The 17,552-nt window shown below is 54.4% G+C and overlaps 2 protein-coding genes across 7 annotated transcripts in view; both read left to right on the forward strand.

The window, feature by feature from the left end:
- The window catches only part of SFSWAP (splicing factor SWAP), a 90,913-nt gene extending 80,537 nt beyond the window's left edge, over positions 1–10,376 (forward strand). For 2 of the 6 annotated variants that reach the window (XM_028480646.2, XM_028480650.2), the window contains 4 exons: positions 8,124–8,153; positions 8,351–8,503; positions 9,620–9,692; positions 10,067–10,376. In XM_028480646.2, the coding sequence (XP_028336447.1) occupies positions 8,124–8,153; positions 8,351–8,503; positions 9,620–9,692; positions 10,067–10,132 (322 nt within the window). In that variant the 3' untranslated portion in view covers positions 10,133–10,376. Of the gene's footprint in view, positions 1–8,123; positions 8,259–8,350; positions 8,504–9,619; positions 9,693–10,066 lie in introns of those variants that run through there. The other 4 variants (XM_024120645.3, XM_028480647.2, XM_028480651.2 and 1 more) reach the window with 4 other exon arrangements.
- A 3,253-nt stretch (positions 10,377–13,629) lies between these two features.
- LOC114484429 (uncharacterized) lies at positions 13,630–17,518 on the forward strand. Its single transcript, XM_055080723.1, has 4 exons — positions 13,630–13,931; positions 14,503–14,744; positions 15,954–16,548; positions 17,178–17,518. The coding sequence occupies exons 1-4, from the start codon at positions 13,630–13,632 to the stop codon at positions 17,317–17,319; spliced, it is 1,281 nt and encodes a 426-aa protein (XP_054936698.1). The 3' UTR covers positions 17,320–17,518.
- Positions 17,519–17,552: the final 34 nt, after the last annotated feature.

The following is a 17,552-nucleotide window of genomic DNA, read 5'->3' on the forward strand; positions in this document are numbered from 1 at the left end:
TCACTCCGTCTGTTTATAAATTTCATTTTGTGCCTTGGAACTCCCACACTAAGCATACGTGACTGTTGCAGGATAAAATGATGAAAATTGAAGTCCATTTTAAATTTTATTCCTTATGCAAGTAATTGACATTTGAAATTTATTATCACCCTTGGTATATGTAAAGGGCATGGTCTAAAATTAATTCCTTGTAGCCAAAGATCTCTCCTAACAGAAGAGTCCTTGCTTTGCCCTCAAATTAACCTTTGCATTAAAAGAGCTATCACTAGAGAAGATGGTGATTATATTAGGATTCATCAGAGCTTGTGTTATCATCAGAACTTTAATAAGTCAGACAAAAGAAGTTAAGATTCAACTTACTGCAGGGCCTAGCTACCCTGCTGTGATACATGGGGTCAAGCCTGTGGCCTGACTTAGGGGTCGTGGACAGTGGTGGACTCAGGAGGAACCCGGTAGAGGTGAACACGTGCACGATTACTGGTCGACTTCCTGGGCTTGATTATAAACCCAGAGTTCCTGTAGGCCAAGAATATGTTCTGTTGGCAGGTGAGTTGTGTTAACCCAGCAGTCAGGCTGTCCCCTCCGTCCTTCTACTCAGAGCAGCTTCGGGGTCCCTGCTTCAGTGTGGCAGCAGGTGACTAACTCGTCCACCAAGTCGGGGTCACTTTAATCCTGTCAGGTCACCCCAACTGAGGGGAGAGTGCCTCCTGCCAGATTTGAAGGATTATTTCTACAAGCTGATCACTGAGTGCTTCTTTCACTGACTTTATTTTTTCTATTTTCTTCTTCGTTTTTTTTTTTAGACTTAACATTTTTTTAAATTAATTAATTAATTTATTATTTTTGCGTTGGTTCTTCGTTGCTGCGCGCGGGCTTTCTCTAGTTGCGGCGAGTGGGGGCCGCTCTTCGTTGCAGTGCATGGGCTTCTCACTGCGGTAGCTTCTCTTGTTGCAGAGCACGGGCTCTAGAGTGCAGGCTCAGTAGCTGTGGCTCACAGGCTCTAGAGCGCAGGCTCAGTAGTTGGGGCGCACGGGCTTAGTTGCTCCACAGCATGTGGGCTCTTCCTGGACCAGGGCTCAAACCCACGTCCTCTGCATTGGCAGGCGGATTCTTAACCACTGCGCCACCAGGGAGGTCCCTGACTTCTATTTTTGAAAAAATTTTAACTTACTAGAAAGTTTTTAACTTACTACTTAAAAACACCCATCTGCATGTAACTTGTAGCTTGATTCAAGTGTTAACGTTTTGCCACATTTGCTTTCCTTTCTCTCTCCTCCTTTTCCTCCCTCCCTCATGCCCTCCTGTGAGTGTATATTTCATGACTTTGACAAGCCCAGGTCACCTGTATCATTGAAGGTCCCACACTCTGGATTTGTCTTACTGTGTCCTTTTGGCTGTGTTCATGTTAAGTATTTTTAGCAAGAATACCCTATAGTGATGTTGTGTAACTTCCCATTGCGTCACACCAGGAGGCACACAGTGTCCCTTTGTCCCATTGCCAGTGACACTGAGTTTGATCACTTGGTTAAGGTTGTGTCTGCTGTGTAATCGTACCTTTTCCTCTTTGAAGTAACAAGTCATCTGTGGGGTGGCCCTGGAACAATGTGAGTGTCCTGCGGCCAGCAGCTTTCTCCTCATTTCTTCTCTAAACACCCCCCTTTGTTTTAGTATCACTGTGGACTTTGGGTTTGGGGATTTGTTTTTTTTTTCATTATGCAACAGTCCGTTGCCATTATATTCTATTTGATGGTAACATTGTCTCACATTTGGCCCCATGTTCTTTGAGTACTTTGTCACTTTTGGCCCAAGATATTCCAGGCTTAGCTGGTGCTTTCCCTGCCCCAGACCTGGGGTCAGCTGTTTCTCCTAGGAATCCCGGTTCCTTTTAGTGTTTGGAGATACAGATCTGGGCAGAGTGAATATTTTTAAAAGTAAAATTCATGAAAATGTTTAGCCACATCATATTACAGTACACTCCAACAGGAAGTCTCAGTTACTTTATGACAGTAAATAGTATGTGATTGGTTAGGGTGGGGGGCAGGGTTTAGCGTTGAATCCCTACAGCTCGGCACTCACCGAGCACATCGGCAAACGCTTGTTGAGTGAGTGAATGGGAATATGCTGCTGTTCTGTGGTTCTTGTATCATACATGAAGTGTTATTAATTCAGTGTAGATTATGACAATTGAAAGATGCATATCATAATTCTCTAGAGCAACCACTAAAAAAAAAAAGGTTAAAAATCCAATAGAGACTGTTAAAGAGAACCATAAAAATGCTTTATTAATGCAAAAGAAAGCAGAAAAGTAGGGAAGAGGAGGAAAAAGAACAAATGGACAGCTAGAAAACAAGAAGATTGTTAACACCATCCATACAAATAATTACATTAAATGTAAGCAGACTAAAAACTCTAGTTAAAAGGCAGAGATTTTAGACTGCATTAAAAAGTGAAACTGAATACTAATCTGCTTACAAGAGATACTTTAAATATACAAATAGGTTAAGGTGTAAAAGATAGAAAAAAGATACACCGTACAACGCTAATAAGAAGAAAGGTGGTGTGGCCGGATTAACAGGAGACCATGCAGACTTGTAAAAGTGGTGCTAGAGATAAAGAAGGCAGTTTCATAATGATGAAGGGGCCAGCTCTTCATGAGGACATAATGTTTTAAATGCATGCATTGAATAAAAGAGCCTTAAAATACTTGAAACAAAACTGACAGAACTAAAGGGAAAGGCAGGCAGTAGAACACTACAGATGCAGCAAATATGAACAGCACTGTTAACCAGCTAAACGCTACCACCTGCAGTGAAGCGTGCACACTCTTGTGACATGCGCATGGGTCAGTCACCAGGCTAAATCGTTCCCTGTAACACTGAATTAGTCCCAGCACATTCCAAAAGACTCAGATGATAAGAGTATGTTTTCTTACCATAGAGTATGTTTTCTTACCACATAAAAGTCTGTAGAAAGGTATCTGGAAAGTCCCCAAATACTTGGAAGTTAACACATTTTAAATTACCCATAGGTCAAAGAAGAAATCACAAGAGAAAGTGGAAAATATGTTGAAATGAATGATAATGAAAATGTAACATACTCCTTCTGCAGCTGTACTCAGAAGGAAGTTAGTAGCTTTAAGTGTTTATATTAGGAAAAAAAAAGAAAGGTCTAAAAACTAATCTTCTGTCTTAAGCTAGAAAAAGAAGAACAAATTAATCTCAAAGTAAATAGAGGCAAGGAAATAATAAAAGTAAGATCAGAAATCAACAAAATAGAAAACAGACTCACAGAAGAAAACAGTAAAACCAAATGATGGTTCTTTTTTTTTTTTTTTTTTTTTTTTTTTTTATGGTACGCGGGCCTCTCACTGCTGTGGCCTCTCCCGTTGCGGAGCATAGGCTCTGGACGCGCAGGCTCAGCGGCCATGGCTCACGGGCCCAGCCGCTTCGCGGCATGTGGGATCCTCCCGGACTGGGGCATGAACCCGTATCCCCTGCATCGGCAGGCGGACTCTCAACCACTGCGCCACCAGGGAGGCCCCAAATGATGGTTCTTTGAAAATGATTTTTTTAAACGATAAATCTTTTTTTAGATTGATCAAGAATGAAAGACCCTATAGACATTAAAAGGATAATAAGGAAATAAATCTCATTCCAGTTAATTTAACAGCATAGGTGAAATGGACAAATGCCTTGAAAGAAACAAACTACCAAATGGACAGCAGAAGAAATGGAAAATCTAAGTAGCTCCACATCTGCTAAAGAAACTGAATTTATAATTTAAAACCTTTCCACAAAACTCCAGGCCCAGATGACTTTTATCAGTAGAGTCTAACAAACATTCAGGAAAAAGGGGATTACCAATTTTATAGACACTTCAAAGGAAATAGAAGAGAGAACACTTCCCAGTTCACCTCATGAGACCATCCTAAAGCAGGTGGACAGTGTGTGCACATCTGTGTGGTGTGTTTTGTTGGGGGGGGGTGGTGAGGATGTGTGTGCATACGCATGTGTTTATTCATAAACTGATACTCTCAGGAAAATAAGTGCAGAAATCCTTAACAAAGTATTAGCTGATTTGAGTCTAGCAATTAACTAAAAGGATAATACATCAGGACCAAATGGGGTTTGTCTCAGAAATGCAAGGTTCTTTAACATTCAAAAACCAGTCATTGTAATTCACAGTGTTGACAGAATAAATGAAGAAAATCATATGACATCTCAATAGATGCAGAAAAAATATCTGACACAATTCATCACCCATTCATTAAAAAGAGAAAAGGGGCGGGGGAACTTGGCAAAGCAGGAATAGAAGGAAATTTTCTCCATCTGGTAAAGGGCATCTTTTTTTTTTTTCTGGCCACACCCTGTGGCTTGTGGGATCTTAGTTCCCCAACCAGGGATTGAACCCAGGCCCTCAGCAGTGGAAGTGTGGAGTCCTAATCACTGGACCGCCAGGGAATTCCCAAAGGACATCTTTGCAAAACCTACAGCTAGCATCACACTTGCTGGTGCCTTCCCCCTGAGATCAGAGACAAGGCCAAGGTGTCTGCTCTGTAATAGAATTCATAGCCTCAACAGTAAGGCAAGAAGAAAGAAATAGAAGGCCTAAATATTGCAAAGGAGAACGTAAAACTGTCTTCTTACATAGTCATGTAAAATCTTAAGGAACCTCTAAGTTTATTTCTGTATACTAGCCTAAAACAACCGAAAAATGAAGTTAAAACAATACTAATTGGAACAGTATCAAAAAAACAAATTACTTATGGATAAATGTCAGGAAATATGTATAAGATCTCTCTACACTGAAAATCACAAAACATTTCAGAGAAGATGTTTAGGAAACCTAAATAAATGGAGAGAAAGTCCATATCCATATTCATGGATTGGAAGGCTCAGTATTGTTCAGATGGCTCATCTCCACAGAATGATCTGTAGATCCAATACAATCCCAATCAGAACTCCCCTAGGCGTCTCGTAGATACTGGCACACTGCCTAGCAGTCAGAACAACCTTGAAAACTAAGTTGGAGGACTCTTACTACCAATTCAAGACTTTACTAGAGAGCTACAGTAATCAGTGTGCGCTGTACACCTTAAAAAGGTGAAGAGCCAAAACAGTGCAGTGAGGAAAAGTCATTTTTCAGCAAAACTTGATTGAACAACTGGACATCAGAATGGAAGAAAAGTGACCTGTACCCCAAATACCAACCTTAACTGAAAATGGATCACAGACCTAAACATGAAAACTGGAACCATTCTGTTTTTGAAGAAAACAAGGAGAATACATCTATGAGGTGGCAGAGATTCCTGAGGATGTAGAAAATCCCACCGTAAGAGAAAAAAATTATAAGTTTGACTTCGTTGACATTAAAAACTTCATTCAAAAGGGACAGTTAAGAAAGTGCATCATCGGCAGGCCCCAGACGGGGAGAAGTGTTTGCGGTGTGTATCTTTGACAAAGGCCTATGTCCGTTCCAGAAAGGCAACCCAATTAGCAAAGGGGCAGAGGGCTTAAATGACATTTCGTAACAGAATGTATTCCAGGTCCACTTGTCCGTCGGCCTGGAAGGCTGTGGTCACTGAGCTGTGAAGGAGAGGAGCTTCCCGTCCTGTAACGAGGCCTCAGCGGGGCGGCCTCCTGGCCAGGCGCCTGCACTTTCCTACTGCTGGAGCGTTCGTTGTGTCCCCGGGTGTTGCAGCTGTCTGTAAGCTTGCTGCGGCTGAACCAAGAAGGAAGACACACGCGGATGTCTGCAGAAGTGCTGATTCCATAAAAGATTTTGAGGAGATGAGGAAGGCTGGTATCTCTTAGAGTGCAAAGTGATTTTGGAACGTAAAGAATTTCTCTGGGTTGAGTTCCACAGTAGTTTGTCACATACTTGTGTTTCGAAACTATGAACTATGCATATCTGGGCTAAGGAATAGTTTCTCTTGATAAATAAACCACAAATACCTTGGTGGAAAACAAGAATGTACTTACATAGCCAGTGAAGGTAGCATATGAAAAGGAGCTCAGCTTCCTTAGTCGTCTATCAGGGAAATGCAGATTAAAACTTTACAGTGACAAGAATGGCTGAAAATAAGCAAGACGGACATTACTAAGTGTTGAAACACTTGGGAAACAGTGTGGCGGTTTCCCACAGAGTTAAACATATACTGCTCCATGGCCTGGCCGTGCTAGTCCCAGGTGTTTACTCGCCATAAACATCTGACCACAGACGCAGCTTGATTTGTAATTGCTAAAAACCGGAAACAACCCAAATGTCTGTCAACAGGAGAAAGCCTCAACCAACGATGGCAGATTCACACAGTGTGATGCTACCCAGCAGCGAAAAGAAACCCACCTCATGAAGAATCTCAGAAACATCCTGCTGAGCGAAAGAAGCCAGTCACAAAAGACTAATACTGTGTGATCCGATCTATCTGAAGCTTTCATTTATGTGATAGAAAATCAGAGCAGTGGGTATCTGTGATGGTGGGGCAGGGGATGCAGACGCCTGAGAGCATCCGTGGAAGAACCTTCTGGATGGTGGAATGTTCCTGGTCGTGACAGGGGGTCTGGGTTTCACCATGTCTGCCAAAACTCATCAAAGAGCACTTCAACCTTTGCATTTCGCTGGATATAAAGCACACCTCAATTTAAAAAACAAAAAGATTAGTTAATTCCTTAAGGGAACACTTAGAAAGTTTTGTCATGAGATCAAGTTGTAGTGACATTGAACGTGAGTTACAGTTCAGGATTGCTCACCTACCTTTAATTAATTCATGTAGGCAGCCGTAGGAGCTTAGCCGGGTTGGTGGCTGAAGTCATGTGGGACGTATGTCACGTGCTACTAACTATTGTATTTACTGTTTTATTTGCTGCTTCCTTTGAAATCCTAGCCATGTGTTTACAGACAAAAAGTCACAAAACATCTGCAGCGTAGGAAGTACCCAGCACCGGGAACAGCGTCTTCTTTATGGACCACTTCTCTTGCTCCTGGCCTGCACGTAGGCCAGCGCACCAGGGACACTTCCCACAGCTGAACTGCAGTTGCCCAGCTGCCACCGCCCAGGGCCAGGTCCTTGTTGTTGAGGCAGAGCCAGAAAGCCGCGCCCTGCCCAGCGGGAGGGTCAGCTTGCCCCGCTGGCCAGCGGCCTCCTGCACCAGGGAGGTGCCCCGACGAGTGACAGGCGGGCTGACAGGCGCACTGGTCTTGGGGTGGGTGGGCGTGTAGCCAGGCTGGGGAGGGCCTGTGAGCCACCTGAGTCCCGAGGAGCCGGGAGGCGTGTGAGCTGTGCGGGCGGTGGCCCAGGACGTCCTTATTTAGAGCAGTGACGGCACGCGGGGAAGTGACACAGCACCAGGAGCCCGTCGTCCACCCTCCGGCCGCGCTCTGAGGGCGAGGGCGCGGGCCTCCGGCGGTGTCTCCCGAGGTCCAGTTCCCGTCCTGCCGCCCAGCTGCCCACGGCCAGGCATCCACCCTCTAGTGCTTTGCAGCAAGACGCAGCCCGGGAGGAAGCGGGGAGCGACAGAAACTGAGACAGGGGCTGATGAAACCAGTGGTGACCTGTGCCTGCAGAGACGCTGCAGGAGACGGTCCCAGCAGGAGGGCGGCCAGCAGCCCAGGCGCCGGGCGCGTTCTGAAGGGCGGGCGGCGGAGGGCTCGGGCTCGGAGAAGCGGGGAGGGGCCTGCACCTCAGCGCCTCCACCCACCTACACGTTCCCTCTTTCTTGCGGTGTCTCGGGGTCACAGGGCAGGGCGCAGAGTGGAGGGAGACCTGCCTCTGGGCGGGCTGCGGGTCTGGAGGGGGAGGAGGGGCTGGGGGCGTTTCTGACGTGGAAGCACGGGCCTGGGCGACTCGGAGGACGTGGAGGACGTGGGCCGGGGCAGCGAGGCGCGGCCGCGAGGGCCGGTGGGAGAGCAGGTGGCCCCGGGGGCCCGTCAGCCTCAGGCCAGAAGGACGCGCCAGCGTCTGGGCTCGTCTGTGCTCGCGGTGCTTGGTTTTGATGATTTTCCACTTCTGGTTGGAAGTTGCCATTAACTCAGCGTAATGAACAAGCAGGACAAACAGCGCTTGGTTACTTATCTTGGGTTATTTTAAATGCAGATACAGTGCTGATCGTGTTTTAAACCCACAGGCATCTGACTTCAGGACGTCTGCCGAGAAGGTGGTCTACGTTTCGCTTCTGCACGACTTTTATTTTGTTACATCCACCCGTTTCAAGTTAATTAAGCGTGTATGGTTTTAAAAAGGAGCCAATGTGTATAGAAGGGTGGGTGAAATAGCTGAATTGTCCCATGGAGAGCACCCAGAACTCCTTCAGGGCCAGCGCCGTGCCTTTGTCTCAAACCGCTTTCCTTCCAGAAGCCCGCATGAGAAGAAGAAGAGGCGCTCACGGTCGCGGGCCAAGTCCAAGGCCGGCTCCCAGCCAGCCTCCCCGAGCAAGCCGGCCGCGCGCCGGCACTCGGCCAGCACCTCTCCCGTGGGGAGTCGGGGCTCCAGCCAGGAGCGCTCCAGGTAACCCGCCCTGGCCTCTGGGCCCCGGGGGCGGGCGGGGGGCACGGAGAACGCGCAGGCCGGCAGACCCCCGGCCCCGGGCCCTGCGCCCCACACCCCTCCGGGTGTCACTCGGGCTCCAGGTGAGGAGAGGGCGCACACCGCGGGGTGGGTCCAGAAGGCGCCCCGGGCCGCCCGCGCCGCGCTCTGGCAGGGGGAGCCCTGCGCGCAGTGTGCCGGGGCCGGTCCCCACACCCGCGTCTCTCCAGGCTCCCCGCCGAGGGGGCCTTGCGCCCACGTGGGCCGCATGGGGTGGGGGCTGGGGAGCCCGCTGTGACCGAAGGCGGGGGTCAGGCCCAGGACCCCCACCCACCCATCGCTCCCTCTCAGCCCGAGCGGGCGGGGGTACCCGTCACTTCTGACTGCGCAGGCCCCGGGATGTCGGCGGCCTCACTGATCGCCCCGCGGTCTCCTCGTGCCAGCGCAGGTGACCCCCGTTGCCCGGCTGCCCGTGGTTGTCGGGGGACATTTGCCAGACAGTCCTGTTTCAAAAAGCCGCCCGCCTGCCCACACCCACCCACCCGGAGCCTGGGCGGGGGGCGGGGCAGGGGATCAGGTCCTCCATCCCGCCTGTGGAGCCCCTGCTTCCGCGAGTGTGCGCTACGGGGCCCCGGTGCTGGTGGGTGAGGAGCAGAGGCCACAGCCCACCTGAGGTGGGGCAGATCTAGGGTGCGGCTTCTTAAAGGTAAAACGTGACTCCGTACAGGCCCCGACCACCACTTGTGTGTCGCGTCCACGGCCCCAAGGTCCTCACGGTGCACCAGAGGCGCCCACTCGGGCTGTGGTCAGGCTCCGGGAGTGTGGCGCCAGCTCTCTGTGCTTTTGGCCTTTCCTTCATCTCTCTTTTTTTTTTTTTTTTTTTTTTTTTTAGTGTGTCTCATATAATGTTTATATGAACATATCTTTGAGTAATGTTGCATTTTCTGAAATATTTCACATGTGTTACATAAAATATAAAAGTGAAATACATATATTTATAATGTTGATTTCTTTTTTAAGGATACTGGAAACAAGTAAAACAAAATGGCTTTTTAAAGTATTTTTTAAGCCTCTCACCTCTCTCTTCACTTGCGTTAGGGGAGTTTCTCAGGAAAAAGACGGTCAGATCTCCTCAGCAATTGTTTCTTCCGTGCAGAGCAAAATCACTCAGGTAAGGTGGGAGTGGGTCTCTCTTTCCTCCCATCTTCTTCTAAAGGGGCTAGTTTCCAGTCCCTGTCCCCTCATCTTGTGGGTCCTGACGGGGGGTCCCGGCTGGTCCCCTGGAGGCAGTGGTGTCGGCGTTGCCCGGGGCAGCTGGTCCCTGGGCCCCCCTTTCCCGTCAGCCCCGTCTCCTCCTTCCCGGCCAGGCCTGAGCGTCTCCTCCTGGGCCCTGAGCCTGCCTGGGTGTGTCCCCAGCCACCCAGCACGTTGCCCCCAGTTTCCTCGGTCTTCACCCGCTAACACGTTCGCGAGCTACTTCCCTGTGTCCGCTTCCCGCGTCTTAACGGGAGCCCGCAGGGATGCCCTCTGTCTCTCCTCGCACAGGACCTCATGGCCAAAGTAAGAGCGATGCTCGCAGCTTCCAAAAACATGCAGACCAGTGCCTCCTGAGATTCGGCCGTGGGCGACCGGGCCTGGGGCCCCAGGAGCTGGCAGAGCAGAGAGCCCCGTCCTGCACGGACCATCTCGCTGGGGCTCCTGCACGGTTGGCGGGTTTTGTAAATTAATTTTTGATGACATTTTAGGTTTAAGATTTTTGACCAGCAGTCTCTTACCTGTATATTTGTAAATAATATCCTGTTTCTGTGAAAATGTATTATCAAATAAAATGGGAGGAAAACACCTTTTCTAGCTAGTAACCGTGGGCAGTTTCTTCCTTGTTTGCCTTGTGAGTTCTTTACTGTTTGCCGTCTGTCACTGGCCTCTAACACTTGCTGCGTGGGTGTTGCGCGGCATGGGGACGGCTGTAGGGGTCGCCTGTCCCGCTCCCCCGGCCCTGCACCGGGGCACAAGGCCACAGCCGTTTCAGCCCCAGCAAAGCAGGAGAGGCAGGTGGCCTGGAGGGCCCGCCCCGCCCCGCCCCGCCCCCCCAGGCAGGGCGTCGCCGTGTCGCCGTTTGGGTGGGTTTCTTTCTATCTTTAGCACCAAGATGTCCTCCACGTTCACCCGAGTGGATGGTGCTGAATGAGGCTGTCCCTTCACTGGGCCCTGCTCAGCTGGCCCCTGCTCAGCTGGCCCCTGGTGACCCCCGATGTTCGAACAGCCCATACTGACCCCACCGCAGGCTTCAGCCACGGCCACGGAAGGGCGCTCGGTCGCGTCACGTGGGGCCTCGGGCCTTTCTCTGCAGAGTGCTCGCGGCCCCGGGCGCGCTGTGCACGGGCCGCAGGTGCTGAGCCTGCCCTGCGCCTTCTCCGGAGACCAGCAGTGAGGGCCTCCGGCCCCGCGGTACGAAGGTCCTGCTCCGCCCGCCCACACGCCCCTGCGCCAAAGTCGGAGCCCGCCCTCGCCCTGCCCGTCGTCCAAACCCCAAAACTGGAACCTTGACATGCTTCTTGCTCGAGAGAGTCGGGAAAGCAGGACACACCCCTGGGAGCTGTTTGTGGGCCGATGGGCGGGGGCGGGGCCGAGGGCGAGGAGCCACTTCCCACTTGGGCGGAGGTCCCGCTGCCAGGCAGACGCGTATGCAAATCGGTGTCGCGCACACCTGTCCCTTCGCACAGTGGTGGCCACATCACGCAGGGTTCTGTACTTTGTCCTGCGTGTTTGCCTTTGAGACAGGGCCGTGTCGGCACTTAAGGACCTGCCCTGGCCATCGCCGTCCACTGGACACGGTCCTGGCACACGGACCGGGTGCGTGTGTGTCGGGGGCATCCTCCCGGATGGACGCCAAGTTTCCTGCTGTTTGAAGCGTCCCCCGACGAGAACCAGCCACACTGGACATCCTGGTGCAGGCGTCACCTGTGCACACAGGTACCACGCAGTCTGCAGACTCCATCCCTAGCGGTGGAAGTCACAGGGAACGTGTGCTTTTGATTTCGATGCAAGTAATTGCCTTCCAGAAAGGGCTCTCTGCCAACCAAAGCCGCCTGCCTTTTCTGCACCCTCACCAAAGCCGTGTGACGCAAACGTTACCTTGGCTGGATCAGAAAGATACAAAGTTCTCACATTTTAATTTCATTTCTTTAATCATGAGTAAGATTGAGCAACTTCTCTATTTAAAAATCCATTTGTATTTCTCCTCTGTAAACCAACCTTGTACTTTGGCTGTTTGTTACTATTGAGTTTCTTACTGCACTGTAAGCACTCCTTCCTGTACTATTTAGTTTGTAAATAATTTTCTCCCAGTTTGTCACTTCTCTCTTGACTTTATATTTTTAACCTGCCAAATTTGCTTTTTTTACACGGTCCTTCATTTTTCTCGCGGCGTATGGGTTCTGCGTCCTTTGACAAGACTTGTGGGCTCCGACCGTCACTTTCTCTCTCACTGCTACTTGTACGCCTTTGCTGTTTTGTGCAGAGCCGTCGATTGGCTGTATCATTTCCACTGTGAAGGACGTCAGCTGCGGGGAAGCCCTGGCAGAGGACGCCCGGGCTGGGGCCATGGGCTCTGTCCGGCGTCTGTCAGGCCCCGTCTAACACGGTGGACATTTCTGTTTGCAGCCAAGCGGGCTGGGGTGACGGCGGGTGACATCAAGCTGCCAGGGGAGCTTCGGGGTGCAGTGAGGAGACGCGGTGTTTACGCGGACGTCGCCCAGACGACACCTGCCATGGACTCGGTGTCAGGGTCCGCGAGACTGGCGACCACCATCACCGCCGCGGGAACTGGAGGAGAGGAGGTCCTCAGTCCAGTCTCCCATCGGCCGGCGCTGGTCCAGGCAGGATCCCGGGGCGGGAGAGGGGGCAGGCGTGGCCGCCTCCACGTCCCACTCACGCTTCCTGCACCTACAAATGCCAGGGAATCGGGCTTTTCTCACGGTGTGTGTGACACACGAGTCACATCCCTGCTGCTGTCGAAGCCGAGCACACCGGCCCCGGGACGTGCTCTGTGGGCGACTGGGGATGGGGAACTCGGGGCCCCCGGGGATGGACTGCCCTCCTGTCACTGGGCGGCTTCCCAGTGTTCTCAACATTCTGCTAAGTACTTTTTCCCCTTGAAAAATATTCTCTCCTTGGGAATGTCCTGGCGGTCCAGTGGTTAGGACTCAGCGCTTTCACTGCCGAGGGCCGGGGTTCGATCCCTGGTCGGGGAGCTAAGATCCCACAGGCCGCTCGGTACGGCCAAAAAGACCAAAAAATTCTCTCCTCATAATAAATTTGCAGTAGTTTTACTGGATCATTTTTAAGGCTCTTAAAATGCAATAATAAAATTGTTCAAAACACATTCCCGGACTCCCCTGGCGGTCCATCGGTTAAGAATCCGCCTTCCAGTGCAGGGGACGCGGGTTCGATCCCTGGTCGGGGAGCTAAGATCCCACGTGCCGCGGGGCAGCTAAGCCCGTGCGGGACAACTGAGCCCGTGCGCCGCAACGAAGACAGGACGCAGCCGAAAATAAATAAATATTTTTTCAAAACCCACATTCCCACCAGCTTTCAGTGAGGCTTTGCCTGGATGTCCCCGCCCGCCCGCGTGAGACCTGCGTCCAGAGCAGCTTGCTGTCCGTGAGCCAGATTCGCGGAGAGACGAGAAGACGCGGCCAGCGGGAGCGAGCCAAGCAGGGAGCGCCGGGGGCCGGGCTGCTGCCGGGGGCCGGGCTGCTGCCGGCCGGGCTGGAAGCTCGACCCACGGCCAACCGACAGGCGCTTTTCAGCAGTCTGGGGTCCCGTTGGTGTTGAATAAGTGATTCCTCCACCTGGTGAAATACTGCTTCCTCGTGTGCCCTTCCAAGTTGCTTTTTACAGCCACGAGGAAGTGGGAAATTATGGTCTCCTCCGCCCGGCCCACGTCCGCGGCCGCGTCTCCCACACACAGAAAAGCAAACTGCGCGCCTGCTTCCCCTGCACCGGCAGTTACTCTACGTCTTGGAGCTGCTTCTGTATCTGCACAGGAAGCTCCTTTCTCTTCTCTGTGATAAGCTTTGGAACACGTTCAGACTGATTGGAAAAGCATGAAGAGAAAGTTCTCAGAGGCCGGCCAGCGCCCCTCACCCCGCACTGTTCGCTGCACCGGCGGGAGGGACATCTGTCGCCCTCGGGCCGCCGTTGGCCCCTTTCCGTCACCTGCCGCCCACGCGCTGCAGGTCGCCCTGCCTTTGACCGGCGCCCTCCCTCCTGCCGCCTCCAGCTCCTCGGGGGACCCTCAGCGCCCGCCCCTGACGACGGTGCCGGGCGCGGGGCGGGCAGAGAGCGTCTCCACTGACCTGGCCGACGGTGGCGTCGGGCAGGGCAGCTCCCGGCGCGGGGAGCCCGGGTAGGAGCGGCCCTTCCACCTCCCAGCGAGGGAGCAGGCGAGTGGCTGCCCTCCGCGGGCTCCTCCAGCTCTGTCCGGGCTCAGCGCCGGCAGGGCCTTCGGCGGGCGGCGTGGCCACAGGTCCCGGGCGAGAGACGGACGCAGGCCGAGCCCCGGGGAAATCGGGCGCCGCTGCCCACAGAGGGTGCGGAGGGTATACGGCCATACCACCCTGAACGCGCCCGATCTCGTCTGATCTCGGAAGCTAAGCAGGGTCGGGCCTGGTTAGTCCTTGGATGGGAGAAGGTGCGGAGGACGCGGCGAAGCTGGGCTTAAAAGGGCAGCCCGCGCCCCCACCCCCGTCTACGGCCATACCACCCTGAACGCGCCCGATCTCGTCTGATCTCGGAAGCTAAGCAGGGTCGGGCCTGGTTAGTCCTTGGATGGGAGAAGGTGCGGAGGACGCCGGGCCCTCCGAGAGCCAGCCGTCCACCCAGCTCCGTGCCCGCGGGTCGGGGGCTGCCCGCCTGGCGTCTGGGGCCGGTGCTGAGTCCCCCTGACAGGCCAGGCCGCCCGCCGTCCGTCCACGCAGCCGCCAGGCGTCGGGCTCCGGCTTCGCAGGGCCGGCGGGACAGGACGCCGGCACGCGTTGCCTCCACAGACGGCGTGCAAGGGCAGAGGCCCCAGCTCACTCCACCTCGGGGGCCGTGAACGACTCATGGCGGGCGGCTCAGGGGAGCTGGGGGCTCAGGCTTGCTAAGCGGGGCGTTGAGGAAGCACGGCCAGTGGCCTCCCCGTTCACCCTGACGTTCAAGCTGCACAACCGGCGCCCGGGTCTCCGGGGACAGAGGGGGCGGGCCGGTGGCGGAGGGCAGGCCGGCTGCGCCCTCTCTAATGCGGAGACCCTCTGCGGGCGCACGGGGCCTCCCAGCTCTCAACTCAGGGACCCATGAGGGAGACAGACAGAGACACAGGGAAAGAGAAAGAGGAGCCCCGAGTGACTCCCAGGGTCCCAGGTCGGCAAGCGGGGAGGCCGGGTGATCCCTGTGGTCACGGCCTAGATGCGGAGACCGCGGCGGGAACGCACCTTTAGCTGAACGTAGCTCCGGAAGGTGCATGTAGAAGCGTTTACGCATATGTGCGCGCACACAGGTTACTACACACGCGGGTTACTACACGCACGTACTTCTTTCAGCTGACACACGAGACCCCAGGAGCACCTGGATGGGATCCCAGAAGAGAAACAGGACGTTAGGGGGAAAGCGAGAAGGTCTGATACAGCAGGGACCTCAGTTAATAATAACGCGTGGACATCGGTTCACTGAGGGTGACAACGCCCCACAACACGTACGATGTTAACAGCACAGGAAAGTGGGTATGAGGCACACGGGCCCTTTCTGCACTATCTTCACAAGTTTTCTGTAACTGCAAAACCGTTCCACATTTTAAAGGTTTTTCTTTTTTTTGGCCACACCGCGGGGCACGCGGGATCTTAGCTCTCCAAGCAGGGATCCCCTTGCAGAGGAAGAAGAGTCCTAACCACTGGACCACCAGGGAATTCCCAAAGTTTACTTTTTTTAAAAAAATAAGAAAAGAGAGACTCAAACACGCAAACTCTGCCTTCTAAAGCCGGCACCTGGGGACGCCGGCGTTTTGAATGCCCATTAGCTTGTACGGTGAGCGCACGTACGCCGTCAAACCTGCTGGCCCAGCGCGCTTGGAACCCCGGGCCCCAGAGTCTGGCGGGGAGAGGACACGGGCGTCACCCGGGAAGAGTGGCCTCAGTCACACACGGCATCCGTCGTATGCAGAACGCCTGGTGGGCACCGTCGCCTGCTGCCGAGGTTGCCATCCGGACGCAGGCGCCCCTCGATTGGGCTCCAGAGCTAATCTTCCAAAACGTCGTGCGAATGGAGAGCCGGGACTAGGGCCTCGAACGCTACCAGAGGAAATACTTGTTGACTTCAGTCAAGTCAAGGTGTAGAGCTGCGTTTCCTTTTGCCATTACTTGTAACGGACTTGCTCAGAATGAGCACTTCTGAGATAAAGACACCGTGAGCGATTCTACAGAAGAAGTTAGGATCACGCCCAGGTCTCCAGCCTGGGCTTCGGGGTTCACGGCTACACCTGCCACGGAGTCAGGAGCGCGGGGTGTGTGGTGGGGAGGTGACGCACCGGCGCTGGGGACACACGGGTTTTCCTGGCGTGGCTCATCCACGGGACTGTCCAGGGAGGAGGCTGTCGGCCAAAGGTCCCAAACAGGCCAGAGCTCGGGCGGGGCGGCAGGGGCCCCGTGCCCGCAGCACGTGGCTGGTAAGTGGAGCCTCCGGAGTCAGCACGACGGCCAGCACAGAGCAGGGAGAGGGCGACCCGGGAGCAGCCTCTGGGGAGCCCCGCACCGAAGGGCCGGGCGGGGGGAGCTGAGGGCCCGGGAGACCCGGGGACACCAGGCCTCTGGAGCCCCGGCAGCGGCTGGTCCCCTCAGTCCCTCGCCGCCTTGGCGGTGGGCTGGGGCAGCCTCCCCTCAAAGGTGGAGGATCCTTCCTGAGGCCCTCACGGTGCTGCTGAGAGCCACTGAGGGCAGGACAGCAAAGCCCCCCCCGGCCTTGAGGGGGGCCCGGAATGAACGGACGAGAAGGTACCAGACGGCAGGTGGTGGAGACTGCACAGCGGGGAGTGGGGCGAGGGCAGAGGCTGCTTTGCAGCGGCTTCAGCAAGGAGGCATCTCTCAGGAAGAGGCGCGGGCGAGACCTGCGGGAAGGATTGAGGGTTGGGGGGAGCTCTGGAGCTGGGGGGCCACGAAGAGCGTGAGCAAAGGCCCTGAGGCAGGAGCAGGCCTGGGGTGGAGGGGGAGGGGCGGAGCGGACTGGGCCCACAGGCTGGGGTACGAGCTGGGACGTGCCCCCCGAGCACAACGGAAGCCCCTGGCGCTGAGGCAAGTGGCACCATCCCTCCACGAGTGGGGAAGGTCGCCCCGGCCCTGGCTTAGGGAACGGCAGGAAGGCAGGGTGGGCACAGAGGACAGCTGGGAGGTGTGTCAGGGTCCTGGGCAGCCGCCCAAACCACCACTAAGCAGGGTTTGAAAACTCAGCAGTTTGTCCGCTCAGTTCTGGGGGCCAGAAGCCCGAGGCCCGGGCGCCGCAGGGCCGGGGCTCTGAGGGCGGATGTGCCTCCCGCCCGCGTCCTGGGCGCTGCTGTGTCCTTGGCTCGTGGCCGCACGGCTTCCGGCTCCGCCGCCACCTGCCCGTGTGTTTCCCCGCTTCTCAGCTCCTCTCCAAGGACTCTGCCACTGGGTTCAGGCCCCACCCGGACAATCCAGGATGGGCTCATCTCCAGCCTCAGCTTTGATTCCATCTGCAGCAACCTCTTTCCAGATAAGCTCATAGTCTCAGGTTCTGGGTGGTCGTGAATCTGGGGGGGACACCACTCGCCCTGATACAGGGCCTTGGAAGGAAACCCCAGATGCTGTGCAGGAGCTCCGAGGAACACACGGCTCAAGGCTGAGGGCAGCGGGGGCCTCAGCCCCTCTTAGTGCGTTCCCAGCCGGCTAGGCTCCTCCCCGCACTGTTTAAGAAGGAGCATCCCGCCCCCTCCCCCGCCCCGCCCCCTCCCCCGCCCTCCCTCGGCCCCTCGGCCCCTCGG

This window comes from Physeter macrocephalus, chromosome 19, assembly GCF_002837175.3.
Source record: "Physeter macrocephalus isolate SW-GA chromosome 19, ASM283717v5, whole genome shotgun sequence".
Taxonomy (NCBI): domain Eukaryota; kingdom Metazoa; phylum Chordata; class Mammalia; order Artiodactyla; family Physeteridae; genus Physeter; species Physeter macrocephalus.

Coding starts and splice junctions, on each gene's coding strand:
- LOC114484429 (XM_055080723.1), top strand. CDS start 13,630: ATGAAGAGAAAGTTCTCAGAGGCCGGCCAGCGCCCCTCACCCCGCACT. Junction 13,932..14,502: donor TCCCGGCGCGGGGAGCCCGG/GTAGGAGCGGCC, acceptor CCGTCCACGCAG/CCGCCAGGCGTCGGGCTCCG. Junction 14,745..15,953: donor GCTGCACAACCGGCGCCCGG/GTCTCCGGGGAC, acceptor AGCACTTCTGAG/ATAAAGACACCGTGAGCGAT.